The sequence below is a fragment of the Pezoporus occidentalis genome, unplaced genomic scaffold (assembly GCF_034315485.1).
Source record: "Pezoporus occidentalis ecotype Australia unplaced genomic scaffold, CSIRO_AGI_Poc_V1 ctg80, whole genome shotgun sequence".
Classification (NCBI taxonomy): Eukaryota; Metazoa; Chordata; class Aves; order Psittaciformes; family Psittacidae; genus Pezoporus; species Pezoporus occidentalis.
The window spans coordinates 1,549,814-1,571,970 of NW_026916159.1; the positions used below are offsets into that span (position 1 = coordinate 1,549,814).

At 38.1% G+C, this 22,157-nt stretch overlaps 2 protein-coding genes across 11 annotated transcripts in view; one reads left to right on the top strand and one right to left on the bottom strand.

Moving 5' to 3' along the window:
* RBMS3 (RNA binding motif single stranded interacting protein 3) overlaps window positions 1-22,157 on the top strand; it is a 729,877-nt gene that overhangs the window by 681,327 nt on the left and 26,393 nt on the right. For all 10 annotated transcript variants that reach the window (XM_062603533.1, XM_062603531.1, XM_062603532.1 and 7 more), the window contains one exon: window positions 13,904-14,014. In XM_062603533.1, the coding sequence (XP_062459517.1) occupies window positions 13,904-14,014 (111 nt within the window). The remainder of the gene's footprint in view (window positions 1-13,903; window positions 14,015-22,157) is intronic.
* Window positions 1-22,157, bottom strand: part of LOC134155902 (aggrecan core protein-like) — a 667,433-nt gene that overhangs the window by 429,736 nt on the left and 215,540 nt on the right. The gene's annotated exons all lie outside the window — the stretch shown is intronic.

The window sequence follows — 22,157 nt, forward strand, 5'->3', positions numbered from 1 at the left end:
ACAGTTACTTTTAGCTGCCTTTGATTTTTTTTTTCTCACAGTTGAGCTGATGAGGAAGTAGGAATACTAGATTGATGGCTTCGCAAGCAAAGATTTGGGAGGGCTTTACCCACGCTTATTACAAGCACGGTGACCAAGGGCATGTGGGATAGATTATTTCTGCAGTAAACAAATATGATGTGTGCATGAAGGCTAAAGACAAATCAATCCTATATGCATAACAGGAAAAGGCTGCACTGCCAAAGCATACTTCCAGAGAAGGCTGGTGCACAGTCTTGTGTGTGCACATAAGGTACACGATTGTAGTAAAAGAAACAAATAGAAGTTAATCCTTTAGATGAGGTAAGTATTAGGGGTATGCAATTTTGGACCTGGAGATTCTTTAGTTCTTGCCCTGCTGATGGCCCTCTGTGTCTGCACAAGCAGCTACATTGGTTTTCTTAAAGACACAACTGAAACAGGAGCTCCCATGGGTCTCAGGGTGTCAGATCAGCCATCTTTCCTGGCTTTGCGTCTGTGATCCAGTGGTAGGTGTCAGGAGAGGTGAGAAGCTGCTGAGGAAGCAAAGTTAAACAAGTGTCTTGTTTAGTTCAATTGATTCTAGTTTCTGCTTTCCTGTTGAGCAGGGTGTCTGATTGTATATGTAGTCATAGTTTATTATAGCTGTACAAGACAATTATGTTAATCTTACTTTTATTTCCTAATATTCTTTGATCTCATACACATCAAAGATGTAAAATTTTAGTCTTGCTGGTAATTAGGTATAAAGAAAATATGCTGTCTGTCAGTACAGAGAATACAAAGCGCAAGAAATTGTCCTGAGGGAGTCTAGATTCTAGTCTAATTTTTTTTTCTTCTAATCAGATTTCTAGCTTCTTTCATCAGTTGCCTCAGCTATTAAATAAATGTACTGGAAGTAAACTTTGCCATTGTGAAATTCATTCATCTTATTAAACCACCTAGTCACTCAGTATGGATCCTCAGTTGAGGAAAAGCAGTTTGATACATCAAACAAAAATGTACATCAGTGTTTACCAAACTTAGAGTAAGCCCTCGCAGTCTGTATTGACAAAGGTTTCACGCTTGCTTGCCGTTAGTTTTAAGCAGACCAGGGCTAATGCTGTGCACAGTTCTGATTTGATTCATCCGTTATAGTCCAAAGGCTTTGATTTCTAACTTGTGATTAGTGCTGTGGTCAAGAACAGCAAATGAGTATATGCTAAATTATTTGGCTCTGCAGTTGCTCTTCAAAGCTGTCTTTCTGGAAAGAGAGAACGTTCAGGGCTTATTTTACAATTTCTGCAGTGAATCTCTGCATCAGTACTTTATGCCTACAGCTGGTAGATTTATAAGTTGCAATTTATTCTGGGGATTGACCCCTTCCCCCACTTTAGTTCATGAATTGCAAAGAGATCATTATCTTCATAAATTTGTTTACTGTCCAGAACTTTTTAATGAATAATTTATGGCAACATTTCAGCCTAAGGATTGTTCTCAGTGCACATAACAAGTATTTATTAGATGGTTTCATACTGGAAGTTATTAGCCTTGCTGCCTTCCTTTTCTGAGGTTGGTTGTCTTGATCTTTGTTAATTATTTCAGCTTCTAGACAAGATCAGTGTCTTGCGATAAAATGAGAAGTTGTTTCTTGATTAAACATCTCTGCAGGCAGCCATAGGCTCCTCTGTGACAAGTACTGCAGAAAATAAAAATAACACAAAATTTAAAATTGGGTTGCTGAAGAAAAATAGATCCCTCAATTACAGTCTGAATCTGAAAACAAGAGCAAGATCATTTCTGCTTGCAGTAATTAATGACAATCTGTCTGTGGTATAAACATCTATTGTGTACCTGAATAATAATGTACAGTTTGGCATCTTTCTCTGAGGATTAAAACAATGTGAAATCCTGGTAGCATTCAGGTCAATGACAAAACTAATTGATTTCAGTGTGGCTAGGATTTCAGGCCAATTTGTCAGATTCTGTAAACTGAGATCTGTATGTTACTGTGATTGTTGGGTTATGGAGATTTTAACCATTGAGATTACAAAAGGCTTCTGCTAAAAGTTTGTCCTCATCTAGTTCTGATCTTATGCTTCAAGCCTGTGCATTTCTGCATTACTTCCCTGCATTTAGAATCATTTGCAGTGACACACTGAGCTGAAGCACCACAAAATAGGGTCTTTCATGATTATTATGATTATTATCATTAGTGTGAGGTGTCCCTGCCCATGGCAGGGGGGTTGGAACTAGATGATCTTAAGGTCCTTTTCAACTCTAAATAGTCTATGATTCTATGATCCTGTGATGCTGCAGTTCCTTGATAGTAGAAATAGTACCAGAAAACACCACAAGAAACACTACCAGAAAACCATTTCATGTACTTTTTAGTCCCACAAGTGGATTTTCTGTGTGCCTGGAAAAGCCATTGCAGATCAGAAATATGGCTGCCAAGAGGTTGGTCTCTATTGGAGTTTATCAGAACATCTGCTGTTAATTATGTTGTGTCTTTTGATGTCAAAGACAGAACAAACGTTTGTTTGTTTTTGTGGAGGAAGGAGGTTCACACAGACAGAAGATTCACAGGCATGCAGTGCACAGAGTCTAGCCTTTGAGTCCCCATCACTCTGGAATTATTTAGATCACTCTGTTTTTTCTATACACACAGCTCTCAAGAAAAGATGGGGTTATTACCCTTTTGCCTATCATCTAGTTCCCATTTATCTTCCTTTGGATATTTTGTGTTTCTTTTTCCTCTGAGGTTACCTTTTGCCTCTGGCTATGACTGGTGAGACTATTACATGTGTAGTACTCTGAATAATAATAAATTTGGCTTTGTGGGCAAAATCAAATAATAACTCTAAAACTTGTCTTGAAGTGAAAATGTGCAAAGGGAGAAGGTAGTGACACAGAAAAGTTGTGAAAATGTTGTTAGACTCCACTCCAGGAAAGAAATTAGGGAGTGGGGAGACAGTGAGGGGAAGAACAAAGACAAAATATACATAATCTTTCTGTTTTGATTTCTGGTTACTGAACTGATTTTAAGTGGGATTTTTTTCCTTCAAATTTAGGTAAATTCTGAAATGAGATGTCATTTTGAAATATGGTGGGAGCATTGCATTTTGACAGTTCCAATTATTTCTTGCTTTTGGTCACAGTTATGTGTCAAGTGTGACCCGAGTTCACGTAATGTTTTATTCTCCCTAAAAGTGTTTTCTCCAGATTATTTACTGTTCATCTCATCAATACATGTATACCATCCAGCTGGCCTTTTTCTTTTCTGTAGCTTGTACTGTGATATATTCCTCCAAAGCATAGAGATCTTCTTACCTTCATGTAAAAGGCATTGTCCTGAACTCATGAGACCCATCTACCCAGTCTGTGCTGTCCAGGTGGCTGATCATCTAGTTAGTCAAAGACTCACTCTGGTACATTTGTCACAGTAGTGGACCATCAACTTACTCTCTGGCAGCAGAACAAGGTGCTGTAAATTGTCTGAGGCATTTTCACAGTAGTATTTGGTAATAGGCAGTTCCTTGTCAGCTGTTTTTCTGGAGAAAACTGAGCACCTCTACAATATTCAAATACCTGAAAGATCTTCAGGAAAACAGCCCAGAGAAACATTATTCACTTCAACATAAAATTCTGCAAATCACACTGTGTGTGGCGACACAAGTAAAGGAATAGAGAACATCTTCATCATATGTCAGGATCTGACTGCTGTGCATTCACATGGGCTTGTACACAGTGACTGGTAGGAAATGGTGGTGCACCAAAAAGCTATGATAAATCAAAGATTTTATAGAGAGTAGTGCAGCATGTATGGATAAATGTGAGCCACAGACACCTACCTAATTTACTCCAAGTAAGCAAACAAGTCCTAGCAGCAAACCTGGACTTCATTTGGTGATGTTGCTTTGACTATTTTTTATTTTTTTTTTTGCTACTTTTATGACAAAAGGTTGCAGTCAGTCAGACAGCCTGATTCTGAGAAATGCAGACCTCTGCATTCATCTGCTTATGCAAAAATTGACTGCTGTTTTAGGGTAGGTGGAAATGGATTATAATTTGTTGTAAATAGCAAGAGGTTGCAATCTATCAATGAAGAGAGAGGTAGTAATAAAATATTTGATCATTCTAGGCACTACTGTAACTGGGGAGATGAAAAAGTACTTTTTCATCTGTTTTCTACATTCATTTACCAGTATCACCAGAATTCCTCTGAAACTAGTGGTGTGATGGGATGGATGTTGTCCATTCACTAATGTGGAAAATGGACTCTTTCAGGATCAGTCTTCAGTGGTTATGGCCTGAGAAGGCATAGTAGTGATTGGTGTAAATGGGGCAGTGTGTGGGGAAGTGACAGTGCAAGCCTCTCCCCCTCTGTTCCATCACTGCCCTTCATCTTAGAGTTAACCTACAGGGATGCAGCTGTGGGGATTCATCCCTGAATTTCTCAAAATCCTGGGGGGGGGCTGTTGGACATCACCAGTTGTGGTGATGTATTTTTTTGATGGAGTTTCTCTGTGGTTAGCTGATGCCTGGATATAACTGAACACCTGTAGCTTGATAATGACTTTCAGTCCCAGCAATCATCAAACCTGGTGACCCAGCATTGAGACTCCCTATTCTGTTACCAGTCCTCTGAGCCTCTCTGTTTTCCCCATGTACTTTCAACATATTTACCATGTTACAGCTGTGCTCACTGCTATACAATAGTTAAGAGGGCTGCCAGCATTTCCAGTATGAACTCATATTTTAAGGATAATAACTCAGCTGTAAAAATGTGCTCCAGGCTCAAACTTTATAAAGAAGATCTCAGCCCAAGAGTGACTTTATCTGGACAAAAGATAAGGGAAAATATATCCATTTGTATTTACAGATATATTAAAAACAAAGTAAGTAATCCTTGCTGGATCAGTTATTTCCTTTTACTTATTTTTAGCTTAATAATAACTAAAATCTACACCTTTTTTAATTTTTCACGTCTACTTTTTAGATTAGCTAGTCCACTTGCACAATGAAGTTTTTACTCACAAGGGTCAGTTTTGAAGTGCTTTTCCTCAATATTTTTTTCTTCTTTTAAAAGACAATAAAGTGTGGAGCAAAGTAGACTTAAATTAGCCATTTTCTGTTATTGACTTCAGTCTGCACAGCATGAACAAAAGGTAAAACGTTTCCTTTTCTTGATTCATTTGGATTGGAGTATGTAATCAAAACCACCTTTTTCTCTTTGGCCCTGCAGTGGTGACAACCTGGGTTATACCCTCATCTTGTGGACTTGAGAAAGTTCAGAAGTAAATCCAGACCCATCCAAGAACCGGTAACAGACTAGGTCCTGAGTCTATATATCACGCAGATTGTAAAGTAGTTAGAGGTCTTTGGTAGAAGGGGTACTTAGAAATTTCAAACATTTATTTTAACAAATGAGCTGGTTTCACTGGAAGTACCTTAAAGTAAACAGGAACTTAAAATATTAGGTTCTTAGTTATAAAATATGTTCATCCTCTGTAGAGTCTTATTTTCTGACTGTGGACAAAAACCTAAGAGTTCGAATTTGATTTCATTTACATCAGTTGTACCTTCACTGATTTAAATGTGGTTAGCTTTGACGTGAATGCTCTCTGTGCTTGCTCCCATCAGCTTTACTGGCTTCTTGTAGTCTCATACATCAGGAACAGAACTTTTAGGTAAGGACGTTTTTGCAGCCACAGTTTCTTCAGATTATGTCTGTATTATCAGTTGTTCAAAACAATGGAAAACTGGACAGGGGTCACTGAAGACATCATCCAAGGATGATGAAGTTGTTCAGGTGCAACAGAAACCATGTGTTAATGGCAATTGTCTTGTACAGAGTCTAATCCAACCAGCAATTGGTCAGACAAAACATAGTTAAAATTTATAAAGGCACAAGTAAGGCATAGGCTCACATTACTTTTAATGATGGAATATAAGGTAAGAAAGTACTACTGAAAATCTGTTCCACAGTCTTGGTTTTGAGGTCCGTCTAATCTTGGAGTGGCAAGAAGCATCCTGATACTTACCATTCTCTTGACCATTCTTCCCATAGTCCCCTCAAGGATTAGGGATCTTGCAGAGGAGAACCCCACTGTCTGCCACCCTGGCACCTCAGTCTCTCCTTGGTATTTCATTCAGTAATGCCACCTCATTTTCTGAAAGCTGAAGACATTTCAGGTTTTTCCATCTAATTCTGATTGTGGCTGGGTCCTTCTGCTGTTTGGAGTGAACACCATACACACTCATACTGTTTTCTTCTGGCTGCAGTTGTGTAGGATGTCATTTTGTCATCATACCTCTGGTGAATACGTAGGGTTATAATACCCATCTGCTTATCTGATTCTTTGGCTTTTGGGTTGTTTTTTCCCTTTTGTTGATAGCCAGTTCCTCAGCATTTCTGATGTCTCCCAGTGTCAGTGTTTGTCCTTCTAATGAGTGAATCTTTTCTTCCAGTGCAGCCACTATGTTGCAGCTCACGCAGCACAAGTCCCTCCTGGTTTCAGGCAGGAAATGAAACATGGCACATCTGTTACAGATCACAGCTGCTGTCCTGTCACTGGCAGTTGCAGTGTTGAGGCTAAAAGGGCACACAGAAGAAATGTTAAGACATTTCCTTCCCAAACCTAGTTATCCAGTCTCTGTGCCTGGCAAATGACCTATGTACTAAATCTAACCAGAAGAGCAGAGATCAACAGTGAGGTCTTTCAGACATTTGGTCTCATCAAATGTCTGTAGTCATGACTTCATAGAGACACACAGACAGGGAAAACTGGCTCACCTTGCCCAGAAGGCTCAACACGCAGGGACAGCCAGGATTCTACCGCGTTAAAAATGCCATACATGCATCTTATGCCACCAGCCTGCTCTGCTCCTCCACATCCAAGTACAAGCTCTTGAGGCAAATCTTGCTGTTAGGCATTTTTCTTGTATTTTGAGCATATTTTCCTGAGTAAAATCAAGTAACTGTTTTCAGCCAATAACAGAAGCTCTTACTCAACATTTATTAAATGTTGCTCATAAATAATAAGCTTTAAAACCTGTCACTGCTGCTTTTATTTGCTTTTGTCAAAATAAATCCTGGACTGAAACTTTCAAACATCAAGCAAATTATCCACATGTTTAAAAAAACAGCGTGGACTGAGTGGATGTAATAGAACTGGCAAAATCATTTGTCTTCCCATAAGCAATTATAAGTGAGTATATATAAGTCTATATATGTAAGATCAGACTGTTGAGGATGCAAATATGGCATCCTTTTTTGAAAGTTTATTTTGCACCCAGTGAGGCAGGGAAGTGAAAATTTAAACTAAACACAGATGCTGACTCATATTTTAATTGTGCTGTTTGATCATTTCCATTTTGCACCTTATTAGAACTAGGATGTGCCATCAAGTCAATTTTAATGCCTGGTTAGAGGCATGAAGGGAGGGAACACAGAAGTGTTTGGAGAGGAAATGTTTGGATTTAGCTTTAATAGATTAAACTCCATTATAATGCTAAGAAAATCTAGTCCACAAGAAAGAGACTCCTGATTCCCAGGCACTGAGTGACATGGGCAACTTTTTATTTGCCACAGAAATGCAATCTCTTTCTTTTTTTAATTCCTTTTAGATTAACAGACAGTGGTACGTTATGAAACTTACTGGTTTTTCAACTCTGGTAGGAGCATAAACTACTGACATAATGTCACAGTGGCAGTCTCTGATGTAATGTATTTATTAACCAGTACCAATATAGTTGCAGTTATTGCTTTATTTGTGCACACAGCTACGGATACAAAACTCTTTCTATTGCATCAACTGTGTTTTCTTTATCTCTTGATGTTCGCATTTCTATATTCTTTTAATCTGCATTTATATGTGGAGCCTAGTATCTGTATATTATCAAAAGCTGTATTTCAAACTAGGAGGCACGACATACAGCTAAAGGCAAGAAAGACAATGGGAAACAAACCATCCAAAACCTTGGCTGTCGCTATAGGAAACATGGTACATATACAAAGTTCACTTTATTCTTTATTTACCACATGATATTTGAATTCCTAATTCTTTAAGACCAGTTACTTCTGGGTAGTAAGTGTCTTGGACCTCTGACATACTTAAAACTGAGGAAAAATGTTAACAAACTTACAGAAAAGAAAAAAAAAAAAGAGAAAAAGAAAGCAAATGTGTCCGTTGGTCCAAGGAAATTCAGCTAAGGTGTGAAGGTGATGTCAGGTAAGAATTTGAATTTATGTCCAAGATTAGAAATACTACAGTTTTGGTTTAACATTTGCTGCAGAAGCAGGACTCAAAGTTACTGAAAGCCTGTATCAGGGTTTGCCAAGTCCAAAGTTAAAGTTTCTTTAATTTAGTGCAGTGTTTGGGCTTCTTGCTTACTTTACCACATTTTCAGTGAGCTTTGAAATCCAGCAAAGTTACGAAATGAAAACAAATCCTAAGGTTTGCAAAATATACATTATTAGTTGATGTCTGCAGGTCTTCTTCACCAAACCGAAATAATGATTTTATTTTTGATCAGTTAGTAAATGCCAAGGTAATTGGTAACTTTTCATTGAGAAAAGAAGAATAGGTTTTTATTCGGTTTTTATGAAATATTAACAAGTTTTCGAAGCAGAATTGATGACAGAGAGCAGAGAGGATTTCACAGCTAACTTTAATCATCCTACTATATTCATGGAAGTTTGGCCACTTAATAGCTGGCTCAGAGTACTTCACCAGGCTCACTGCTCTGACAAGGGGATCCTGTTTTTCCTGCTGTCTGTAAGAGGCAACCCAAGAAGATGAGACAAGCCTATCTAGACAGAAGAGTAAATCAATATAAATATGGTCCTAATTTATTCAGTATGCAGAGAGAGTACATTTATCTGCAAAAAAAGTATGCATGTTGGGGTTTTTTCACATTAATTCTTGACAGACATGTCTGTCTGATAAATATAAAGTAATCCTTTCACTCAGTTTAATAACGCCTCAAGAAACAACATGTTCTCGATAACATAAAGACATTTGTTTGGTAGTATGGTAATAACTTTTCAGATGGAATGACCTGGTGCTTATATAACAGCACAATGTGTCTATAAACAAATCTGGAAAGTAAGTTTGCTGCTGTAATGTTTGTTGGCTTTACATTGGCCAGTGTTTACAAACTAAAATTTGTAAGTATGCTTAACTTGTTAAAACTTCCTAAATAAAGAAAAAGAAGTAAACTGTCAAATAAGCAGATGCTTACTGAGAGCTTTAAAAACTATTTATTCAGCTGGTATTTGTGCCGTAAGTCCAATATCAGTATTAGAACACTGTAATAAAACAGAAGCCTTTACTACAGTTTATTATTGTAGAAAGCTGGGACTAATCTTCCTACCACTGGCCCCCAAGTGCATCTCTCAACTAGTGACCTCTCTGTTCCTAAAGCTTCCTAATACGCTTTTTATTTCTGATGTCACTTTCCCACCCTTTGAAGCATGTGTCATTGTACCAATATAAACTTAATTTCTGCTGCTGCCTTTTGACATTTGGTATTGGCAAGTATTTAAAGGAATTTACTTAATGCAATAAACAGGCTGTATTTAGTGTCCTTCCTGTGATCCCTGTGTGTTGCCATATAGGGAGTGGGCAGTGTTTGTAGTTGATGAAGTCAGACTTCTTGTTTGCAAATAATGGACTACAAAATATTCTGAAATAAATATATTCATTTTCTTACGTGAAAAATATGTCCATAGGGCTTAGAGCATTTTAGCACAGCAAGGTCTTTCAAATAAAGTGAAGGGAAATTAAAGTCTGTATTTCAATGAATATATCTTGGGTTTATCAAACTGTTGCTAAAATTGTGCTTTTTCTTCTGTTATTGATTCCTTACCATTTGCCCTGTTAATCTTAATTTCTTTTAAAGCCATTATAACATTGACAGAATAGTATGACAAGTGTATATGCCAAGAATAGCTTGCCAAATTTAAAAGTCATTATAGTAAACAGTTTCTTGTAGTAAGTATAAAAAATATCAGTCATGCTGAGACAACAGGGCATACTTAAATAATTGGCAGGCCAAATTCTTTTGGCAAAGGCAGTGGCAAAAACTTCATCATAATTTCTTCTACAGGTTTTATCAACTAAGCTGGGCCTTCAGTAGTGTTATGCCATGCTAAGATGTCTCTCTCTATAGTTTATAAACTCAGTGAAATCAGACATCCAAACAGATGAAGATGAAAAATGTTTGCCAGTTGCCAAGTGGATGATTATCAGAAAATACCTGTTATAGGCTAAAAAGAATCAAATTACTTTTAATATGATGGCAACATCTGATGCAAGACATTGTTGTCTTTTACAGCTAAATAAGTTGAATATGAATGTACTTGACAGTATGTATTATGAAATGCATTATGGTCTGGAGACTGAGTGTTGCCCTTATGGTCTGGAGACTGAGTGTTGCCCTAACAACCAGATGATATTTCCTTAATTAAGTGTAATTTTTTTTCCATATGTGATCACAAGAGGATTCTGCAAACTCTGGTGAATTAATGGTCTGGCAAATGCATATGATTCTCTGCTCTAGGTAGCTGTCAACTTCAAATATGTTAAGCTGTCTTAGGAAAGCTGCAAAAACTTGATTTGTTTTTCCAGCTTCTTTTCCTAATGTATTAAATGGTATGTGTTTAGGGACTAGAATATATGTATTTTCTATTTAAAAATAATATGTTTACTGTCTTTAAGCATTTTTTTTTGTCCTTGATATATTTCCTTTCAAGTCCATATTTTCTAAAATAGTTTATTTGCAAATCCTGTATGTCTTCTTACTTACTGAAAGACATTTGCTATCAGATTTTTCCACTGAGTGTCTGGCACATGTGTTTGCTACACTAAATCATAGGTTTTCCTTCACCACTGCCCTGTCTTCATTTCCAAGTTCCTGAATTTATACACAGGAAAAGCTATCAGTCTGTCTTGTCTGTAATCACAGCAAGTTCCTCCAACCATACCTTTGCAATAAACATCTCTGCAAAGAAAGCTTGGTGTTTTAAGGCTCTTGGACATCCTAAATTAATTGCAGCCACTACTGCTGGCAGTGCAAGGCGGCATGAAGCTGTGGTGTGGGTGTGACTTTCTGCTTACCCTCATTGAGTTTACAAGTGGAAGCTCACCTTGTCTGTCACAGAAAGCCCTGAGGCAGTTCCCCATCTCTACGCCAAAGGAGAATGCAAACTGATAACTGTTTATCAGTTGACAGATTTGGTCTGCACAAAGCTTACAATTTCTTACCATAACCAAAAAGTGCAGGTGGGTGTCCAAACACCAAGAACTCTTCTGACTGTGTGGTATCCCAGGCCACTGATTTTGAACATACAGCAAGAACATTGTTTTCCTTGGGTATGGTGCTACTTCAGACTCTTGCACTGAATCTAGTATGCAAAGACTGCCAAATGGGTTGAGTGAGTGTATGCCCCATAGATGTGCATTCAGACTTTCAGCAAAAGGGTAGATTTTCAGGGAAAATAGAGAAGCATGAAAGAGAAATGTCATGTAAGCAAGAAAGAAGGGCTTTTGAAGAGAATATTAATTTTACTATGCCGTAAGAAATTTTGTGGTGAAAGTTTGTGACTATCTTGATTTGTAAGGACCTGTGCCAACAAGAAGAAGGATAGCCTTGTTGTAGTTCATTAGAATTACTTAATCAGTGGGTTAATCAATGTAAACCAGTGCAATTTAATATAGCCAAGAAAGAGGCCAAAGTCTTTGCAAGTACTGCAGGTTTGATACTTGCACGTTGATCAGCTTGGTTTATAAGCATTTATTTGGAATCACGACAGATATTCTATAGAGGCTAGTTTCTATAATTTGCTAAATTTCTCTGGGGACTCTTGTCAGTGCAAGGAATGTAATGTGCTGTGAGACGTTGTCGTGGTTTAAACCCAGTCACTCACTCCCAGTGAGTGGTGCCGGGCTGACAACAATCGAGGCCCCCCCCCCCCAACGGGGCTCTCCCCTTCCCCGCTCCCGGAGGAACGGGGAGGAGGATCGAAAGGGTGCAACTTCTACGGGTTGAGACAAGAACAGTCCAGCAACCAATGTACAACACAGATCACCACCGCTACCACCAACGACAGCAATGATAAGAGAAAATAACAAGGGAAGAGAATACGATACCACCGGCCAAGAAACGAGTCCCACCCGGAAGCCCGTGTCCTTCCGGGTAACTCCCAGTTACCCCCCACCCCGGCCATGACGTGCTGTGGTATGGAATACCTCCCTGGCTAGCCCGGGTCAGGCGCCCCGTCTCTGCTTCCTCCCGGCTTCCCCTCCTCCCTGGCAGAGCATGAGCCTCACAAAGTCCTTGGTCAGGGTAAACATCACTTAGCAACAACCGAAAACATCGGTATCACCAGCACTGCTCCCAGGCTGGAAGTCAAAACACAGCACTGCACCAGCTACCACGAAGGAGAAACATGACTGCTACTGCTGAACCCAGGACAGACATAAAACAAGCATGTATGTATTTCATATGCTAAGGGTATTTCAAAAAGGACTGACCAAGCTGAGCCTACTTCCTCTTTACCATTGCATGCAAATAATGAGTTCACAGAGACTGAAGAACCTACTTCTCAGATAGGATGCACATAGACAAAATATTGCTGGAAGGTGAGAAAAAATTAATTGGTACTTCCCCAGCATTTTTTATTTTTGGTTATTTTTTTATTTGTGACTGAAAATTTGAAATCTTTTGCATCTTATCAGATCCTCGGCAATGCACTCACATAGCTGTGCACTAATAAAGGGGAGAAAGACACGTAAGAACAGGTGTTCTGAGGGTTTTGGAACTAGTTTATTTAAAATTCCTGTTCAGCTGTGGATTTTGTCAGTAATCTTAATGGAAAAAAAAAATGTCAGTTTTCTTTTTTTATTAAGCAAATATGTTCAGCTGTGTTTTCCACACTTTGTAGTAGACATAATGTGATTGTGCAAATTTATAATGTGTGCATACAAACATACATATGCACAAAGCAGAGATATTATTTGGTAGGCAGAAATGGCTGAAATGCCTCCTTATTTCACTATCTACAAGAAAGAGAGTGGATTACTGTTTCTGACTTTCTCAACATGGGAATTAGTATTTTACACCATAAAACTGAAGAGAATCAACACTTCACTAAGGCATGGTGTTACTAACATGGTACCTTGGGGAGTGGGAGAGCAAAACGCCAGGAATATGAATGGCAGAGAAGCTTTCTCCAAAACTCCTCTAGTATGTCTTTTGTTTCATTTCTGTTCAAAGTCTTGCACTGGCTTTAGTTCATATGCTGCTTGTTATTAATGTCTTTTTTTTCATGTGGAGAAGGAAAATGCTTTTAGACACTGTGTATGTGTTTTAAGTGGGTGTCACTACCAAACTTACTGTCAATAGCTGGTCTTACTTAATGGGCTATAAAGTGTCATGAGTAAGGGTTCTTAATTGACACTGGAAAAATCCAAGATAATTACTATAATAGGATGAAGATCTCAGAAACTAAAGATTTTAGAAGTCTGAGGAAATTGGGAACATACGTGTTTTGTCTGTAAGATTGTTCTATATACAATATGAAAAAAAAGAAATGACAGGCATTTTGCAATGTGCAGTAGCCTTCATCATAGAAAGAATATATGCATTTGTTTGTCAGAAGCGATGAAGTAAAAATTGACATTTAATTGGAACCAACATAAAATGGCCTCATTAGTGGTACAAATAATACATGTGGGTAGCTTGGTTGTCAATAGGAACAAAACATATTTCCTCTGACAAGTATATTAGTCTCAAGATTCCTGTCAAGTTTTCAGTCAGGTTCACTCATTTAGAGAATGCTGCCTTTTTCCTTTCTTTTTAAGTGAAATGTTGAAGTGTAAACGATGTGTGTTTCTAGGGTGCTGTGATAACGCCGACAATGGACCACACTATGTCAATGCAGCCCGCAAGTATGATGGGCCCTCTGACCCAACAGATGAACCACCTTTCCTTGGGCACAACGGGAACTGTAAGAACATATATTATACTATTTACTTACTGTATTGCAAAACATTCATTACTTAACTGAGTTTCTCAAGGTAATTTATTGCTCTCCGGTTTTCAGTGCTTCACCTTTTTGCCATTTTAATATTGCAATGGTTTACTTTGATTTTTCTCCATATCCAGAGATTTCTGGCCCTGTCTGAGCAAAGATATCAAAGTGTTTTTCATTACAATGGAAACATAATGTATGACACAAACAATATCCTCATATTGCTATGTCATGCAAATGTGTTTACAGATATGTTTCTAAAACAGCCATACAGTCAGCATTAGGTATTATAGGACAAAAATGATGAAGTAGTATGAGTATTAAAGCAGCGGGTCAACAAAATTCTACTCTGTACTTAGCAGGAATTATCTGTACTAATTCTCGTGTAAATATTAGTTTTTTAATCAGAAATTTCTTTTATGTCAATCTAGAAAGTTTTATTCCTCTAGGAAATGGGAGTTCTGGCTTCATGGTAGGATCCACTACTCAATTCTAAACCATAGCAGCCAGCTATGCTCCAGGCATCATGTAGCAGCCATCATTTGCTCCAGGCTCAGAAATGTGATTTTGGGTCAAGGTCAGCTGTGTTTCCAGTATACTATATTTAAATATGCATATTTCAACAATTATTTTCTCTTTAAGCTGTGTCAGATTCAAGTAACACCCCCAGAGTCAGAGAAAGGTAAAAAAATACTCTCAATAAAAATTATTACAACTCTTTGAAAAGTACAAAGGCCTTCACAAAATGAGCGGTGGTTTGATATGTGAATGTGTGCACACTGCATGCACATGTATATTTTTAAGAAAATGCAGGCATAAGCATTACACTTTTATGTCTTTATCACACATGCTCTTTACATAATAATTACTTGAAAGATCTATTATGTATTTAAAATTTTTATCTTTTTCTCCAGTCTACTACTTGATACTAATCGATAGAGCATCTTTTTCCAACCTTTTTTAAAAATTTAATAGGTACTGAGTGAAGTTGCATCTGTACAGGCTTACTTAGACCCCTGTGTCCACTTAGCCACTTAACTCCAGTTTCTTTCCACCTTATTTAAAAAAACTCTAAGATCTGAGACTTGTGGTTTTATTTCTGACAAAACTTAAAGATGATGATTTATTGTTTATTCCTGTTATTTTAAATATTTAATTCAATAGTCAAAAGATGTAGGAATTGCATCTCAAATCTAATATCAGCATTTTTCCTCTGAAGACATGAAATCGCAGCAAGCACGAGGACTCATGAGAATTTCTGCATATGTAATTGCTGCCTCTCAAAAGTGTGGTTAGAAATTAAGACAAGAAAATGGAAAATGGTTGGGCTGCTGGGCAGCTGCTATGAATTTTTCCTTCTGTCTATCATTTTAATTTCTACAACTCTTGTGCACACTGTCTTCTGTGATCATTTTCTTGCAGTCTTAATGCTATGAAAGTCCCAGGTAATGTTCTCTTGTGACACTATTACAATGGTTATAGTAACAAATCATTTGGGGAGGCAGGGAATGGACTCTGAAAGGCAGTGAGTGATCTAGAGGGCAATAATAAGATCCTGAATTTATTTCACTGCAACTGAAAGGAGATATTTCCTTCCTTTTCCTAGCTCTTTACACAGTCTTATCTTTCAAGATCACAGCATTCCCTGATAACTTATGAAATACATTCAGAATATATATACCATATAGATTTATGTTTAGCATCTTTAAAACTCCTAACTCTTACACAAAACGTAAAGGGCAAGAAAGAGTAAATGACTGATGGCTGTTACAATATCCACAGGTTTTTCATAAATCTCAGATGACACCCTGTTTTATTGCATATAGGATTTCTTTTTGGCAAAAACACCACCAGCATCATATTCAGTTAAATTCCTCATGCAAGCAGGATAATCATGGAGGTCATCAGGTATTCCTCCTGTCAGGAATTAAAGGGAGAGTGTCAGGATTTGGGCTGCCGATAGCAGTTTTGTTGGATGTATCCATCCTGACTTGAAATTGTATCTTCCTAATGTGTTCTGTTACTGAAAAACTATGTGAAGGGAGGGGACAACCTATTTAGACATATGATTTATTTAGACATAATTTTACTTCATTTATTCTGAAGTCTGAATTTCAGTTCAGACAGAAGCATTGAGCATAAAGCCTTTACAAATAACAGAGTCCAAACCATGCTCTTATGAATGCCTCAGCAGGACTAAGTTTTATGTGAGTTATAAGACAAAAACTATATGTTTATGTTCTGAATATATTTTTTAATTTTATCCTTAAAACTGTGCAAGAGGGTGCCATAAAGAGCCACTAGCTGCCATTCAAGAGACCAGGCAGATTTTTTGAGGCAAACAAACCAGAAAGTCACAAACAATTCTGCTCAGTGTTGGCTGTAGCTGTCCCAATTTAATTTAAAAGCTTGCAGTATGTAAAGCAGTTTGTTTTAAAAGGCTTTCATGCGTTCACTTCCTTAGACAAACCATTTTGCTAATTAACATAACATATTTTTCAGCCAAAGCAGACCTCTGTGGTCACTTAAGTGCGAGTTGACTTCAAACCCACTTCCAAACCTGCCCGATTCAGGATGAATGCTGGGTTTCTAAAATACCGGTTCAACAGAAAATCTATTATCTAGTGAGTAAGCTAGAGGAATAGCATAAGGGCCTATGCATGCCTCATATCTTGTGGGACTTACTCTGCCTTTGGATGCTCTCTAAAACATTAAAATACTATGCCCAGGCTGGAGCCATTCCACAGGAGTGACTCTTCATGGAGAAGCACTCTTTAGCCCTTCAGTGAGGCAAATTACCTGTGTAAGAGTGGCCTCTGCCAACTCCTGCCTCAACACCAGAAACTGCACTTGAGTTTTGATCTCTTAGTCCTGAAGCACACTTTAAAACTCATAGGAACTGGGGGGGGGCAGCTGCCTTCATCCCTGCCTGCGCTTTTTAATCACCAGCCCTGGCAGGGCATTTCTCGCTAAATGCTGGCAGGGCTGCTTGCTTCCAGCTGGGACCATCCAATTCAGCAGCCAAAACAGAGCAGTTTTCCTACAGACACATTCACAGCCAGCTGCCTTTCCCTTCTGCTATGGGAAGCCTTCAGTAACTGGCTGCAGTAAGCACAGACCAGAAAGCACAAAGAATTTTGTTTAGGAAAGTTTTCTTTCTCTCCAGAGCCCCCCAAAGAATGTGTATTTTATTTTATTCTCTTTTTTTTAATATTTTCATTTCTTATCTATTGTTGAATTGTCTGCATAAAATCAGACATCTCTGCTATACTAAACACTCCTTAATCAGGAGGATGCACGAAGGCTATCAAGATGCCAGGGCAAGTGAAGAACCCAGATCCATCTTCACTTGATTTCACTGCCCACAGCAGAAAACATACAGCTGCAGCAAATATTCCAGGCCAAAGGATAGTATAGGACACAGAGGAAGAGAGGAGTAACGATCTGCAGTTTGTGGCAAGTCGACCCTGTGTTTCTGTGATAGATTTTTGTACAGCATTTGCATCTCCCATTTACTGTGCCTTGTGCTTCGTCCACCAAGAACATAATTCCTCTCTGCCCTTATGAAAATCGAATTCATTTTTACTAGTGAAAATACAGTTTATATTACTGATGAATTGAGAGGCAGGTGTGCTGCTCTAATCACCTCCTCAATCTGCCTGAAATCTGGAGTTAAGCAGAGGGGTAGAATCTGGAATCTGCCAGACAAATTCTTTCTGCCATATTTATATGTATTTATCATATTACCTCTTCACTCAAAAAGAGCAGAAAGCATTTATACTTGTGCACTGGCTTTGGGCAGGCATGTAAAGAAAACCTAAGCATAAATTTTGTTAAGATTACAGCAAAAAGGCAGTAACTCTGCATATTCTGAGTGAGGTGACCCTCACCCTCAGCTCCTACAATTGTATTAAAATAAAATTTTAATGCCAGAAGACATAATGTGAAGACTGACAACCAGTTTTAACATGGAAATTTTTCTTTTGTTTACTAGTTTAGTATCATTATTTATTACAGTAAGTCTTGGTTTTCCTATGTAATATTCATCTGCAATTAGGTCTGTTGTTAAAAAAGGTACCATAGAGGGAGAATAGAGTGATTGAGCCTGTAAGGGCAGCATTGAAAGAGCAGCATTAGTATGTGTTTAATAATGTATGGAGGCTGGAATTGTTCCATCATCAGCCTGTCATTCAGAATGTTTCCGATACAGCCATTGAACTGACATCTGTTTTGTGGTTTAATAAAGTTGTGATTGATGCCTAAGTGGATATAATACAAAAACCTTTAGAAATATAAAAAATGAGCAGTCGGATCGTTGTTTTCACTCCCTGTTGCTTGGCTGCCTTTTACTGCAGCACTTCCACGTTTGGCCATCAGCAGCAATAATCTGCCTCTTCAGTGGGAAGAAGATTTGCTCTATTCTTTCTCCTCTGCTGCTCATCCCTGAAGGAAGTTTTCTGTTCTGCACTTTCTGGATTTGGGTTTCTCTCCCCTCCCTCCTGTTAGCATCCATTTCAGATACCCCTTGGGTTCCAGTGTCATCTAACAGATTGAGGTGGCCTTTGTTACATCTTGTTGGCAGAGGGGTAATTCCAGCTTCTTTTTTTCCCTCTCTTTTGGAACTGCCTTACCATAGTCTTGTTTCATCTTAAACTTCTGAGGCTCATACCAATGAGAGAATAAGTAGAAGCCAGATTTTTACTAAAACTGCTAGCTCAAGTGTGCTGCTTAATTTTCTTCACGCCTGCAGACAGTTTACTCAGCTTTCAGCTTCTAATGTAAAAACATAATAGGCAACTCTCTCATGCACTTTTTAAACAAACAAGCAAAAACCTCCAAAAAAATATTAATTGTTCTGGATACCACTGCATTAAAAATGCAGTCAGGTGGAAGAACTGCATTTATGTAATGTGGGATTCTATTGAAACTGCAAACCACCTTAACTCAGCTTTCCTGTTTTTATAGTATCACCAGTTATCTCTCACTGGAATAACAGGCTTGTTATGCAGGTACATCAGCCTTATCTTTCACTTTGTTGGTTCTTTTTGTTGCAAGTGGAGCTCGATGATATCTCCAGAACCCTTCAATGGAACAACAAGCTTTCTATAAGTTTTTTATCTTTTATTTCCTTTGGGTACTCCCTGGTCACCCAGTGGTTTAAAATGTCACCTAAAGGCCTCAGCAGAATAACTGCTTTGTTAGATAGGGTAGTTTTTTTTCATGTTTACTCTGCAATTCTATTTCCACATACTACAGCTACACGGAGCTGAAACATCGTTGCATTCCCCTGATGTTCAGATCCTTTTTCAAAAAGCACTCTGTTATTCTAATTGTATGTCAGAAGGTCCCTGGAGAGTTACAGGGTTACTTTCGTGTTATCAGGTGTTAATCTTAAAGCTCTTTTATTTTATTTATTGACTGATTCAGTTACTGTTTGTGTGGAAAATATGTGACTGAACCCACTGCAAGTGGAATTACCTTAGTTCATGCTGCAGCTAAAATCATCCTCATCCATTTAGTCAGCCAAGGTCCCTGGCAAATGCAAGTGATTAACAACATGAGTTTGTCTGGGGCAGGAGGTCCCCTTAAGGAGAAACTATTCTTGTTGCAAAGAAGAACAGCATAAGCTCCCTTGAGATTATAAAAAAACAAATAACTCTTCCTGCACCTTTCTTCCCAAACAGCCTTTTGAAAGGCAGCTCCAAACTGCCTGATGCATAATTTGAGATAACAAAGGGGCACTCGGTGCAACGGAAAAGCACCAGATTCCAAGCAGTCAACAAGGAACAAATAACTTTTTGATGCATTTAATCAATTTGCAGAATCCACTGCCACTAAGTATTATTGAGACAAATAGGTTAGCAATCTTAAAAAATAGATTTGACGTTTCTATAGGGAAACATTTGCAGGTGCAGCAGTAGGGTGGAAAAAATCTTAACTTGATAGTATCAGCCAAACACCTGCCAGGATGAACAAGGAAGGCTGGGATCTTTTCCCTTTTTGGGCCATCCTGAAATCCCACAGATTCTTGCAGGAACTGGGCTGATCAGCCCTTGTGTGGAGGAGGGTCTTTATATCAGCTGTCTCAGCAGCGGTTTCAGTCTGTATTTGACCATAACTGTCATTAGAGCGTATTTTTTAATTAATAAGAGTTTATAAATTCCAATTTCTATAGTGTTCCTCTTCTGAATTCAGCTTTACATTTCCCACCATTTGTTGGCAGTGGCTTACTGTTTGCCTTTATGTGTAAATTGTGCCTACCTTTGAAGCCACTGCCTGACATAGGCAGAGAAAGGGGAATGTAAAAGGAGGATGAGCACTGACAGAAGGAATTCATTTTTTGGTTCAAGCAGCCCTTCGTGCGAGCCCAGAGTGTCAGTAGCTTTTATTGTGTGTTAAATTTTACCTTCACATGACACTTCCACAAATGGAAAGTGCTTTTGTTGAGGACTCCTTGCCTCTCTTTGAGGTATCAGCTACCGACTCAAAGTGACAATAGCCCAGATTCCCTTTCAGAGAAGCACTCAACTCCCCAGTTGTGGTGATAATATGTTAAATTAACACAAAGCAACAGTGATGGATCAGCAAAGCAAAAAGTATCAGCCAGAAAAGCTGTAACTATATAACTTCATCATCAGACAAATGTCATTCATATAATTAATTTGCAGCTTGCATCATGTATCTGTGAACTAGAATATTTAAAGTCTTGTTTCTCATATATTTTCTTACATATGACTGCTGTAGTTCCATTTTGTGATTTCTGGAAGTGCTACCTGAAGGACATTGAAGGACAATAGTAATGTAGCTCAAAGCCACTTCTTCCAAAGCGTGTCTGCTATTTAATGATAGATGTGCACTTCATGTAAAATGAAAGTCTGTATTTTGGAATAATGAATAGAAACCAAAAGCCATAAAATTAATAGTATCTGACATATAGTTAGTCGTCTACAGCATAACCTCCCCCAAAAGGCTTACCTTTATTTATACTCCCAGAAATTTGTTCATATGTCTGCTAGAGATGAACCAAGATTGCTAACTCATTTTTCTAGCTCCTCATTTTTCTAGATCATTCACCTAAAAACTTTGAATGTTACGAGGGAAAAACTGTATGTTCACACATGCTCATGTTAAATTGTGCAAATAACAAGGTAGGTTTTGGGGAGAGAAGGTTCATTTAGTTTGATTTGGCTTGGCTTTAGTGATCTGTATAAGATTTAGCTGAAAGAGGCTCTTTATTTAGCAGACAGGGAGGTAGAAAAGAGGAACAAATAATAGGTTAAAAAAAGGTGTAAATAATTCTAGGTTAGAAACATCCTGCCAGACCTACATCTGACAAACTCAATAAAAGGTGGAAACCAAAAGTACTCTAAATTTTAGGCCGGTCATCTGTATTTTCTTGATGTCTTTCTTTTTTGTAAATGTTTTCCATTCTGTAATCAAGAACATACCTCTTTGCCTTATTAGAATGAAACTTTCTGTAATTATTCTGCCTGTGTTTAAAGTAGACTCCAGTGATTCTGACATAAATTATGAATATGGCTTTCCATAGAAGTAATGAATCCAAATCATAATGGTGCAGGCAAACTCTAGGGGGTTCTGTAACCCAAGACAAGTTTGAGGATCTTAGAGAGGTGAGGGTTTTTTTTGTCAAAACTGTGAAAAGCAACCAGAGTTGGTGCTTCCACAGCTCTTCTCTGCCAAGAGCTGGGAAACAAGTCCTATGATATGTCTCCACATGTTACAAGTGCATGTAAGTGCAACAAGAAGTCATTAAATCCTTGAAGGGGCTGTATCTTTAATGGAAAAGAACAACATGATATATTATACAGAAGAACGACTACTCTCTACTAAGCACTCTTGGAGTCATTCACACAATACCAGTTCTGTCTAAGGTGAAGTATTTGAATTGTATCAACTTCAATCACAAATGCCGTAAACTTTAGCTGAAAGAAAAGGGAGCGAAGGTGATAAACAGTAGCTTGTAATACAGTTTAGGTATGTGAAGGGCATCAATGGAACGGAGAAAATGGTTGTAATGGTGCCAACAATATAAATTAGGATATGAAGGTGAAATAGTGAAAGCATAACTTGAATACCTTGCAGAAACTGCTCATATATT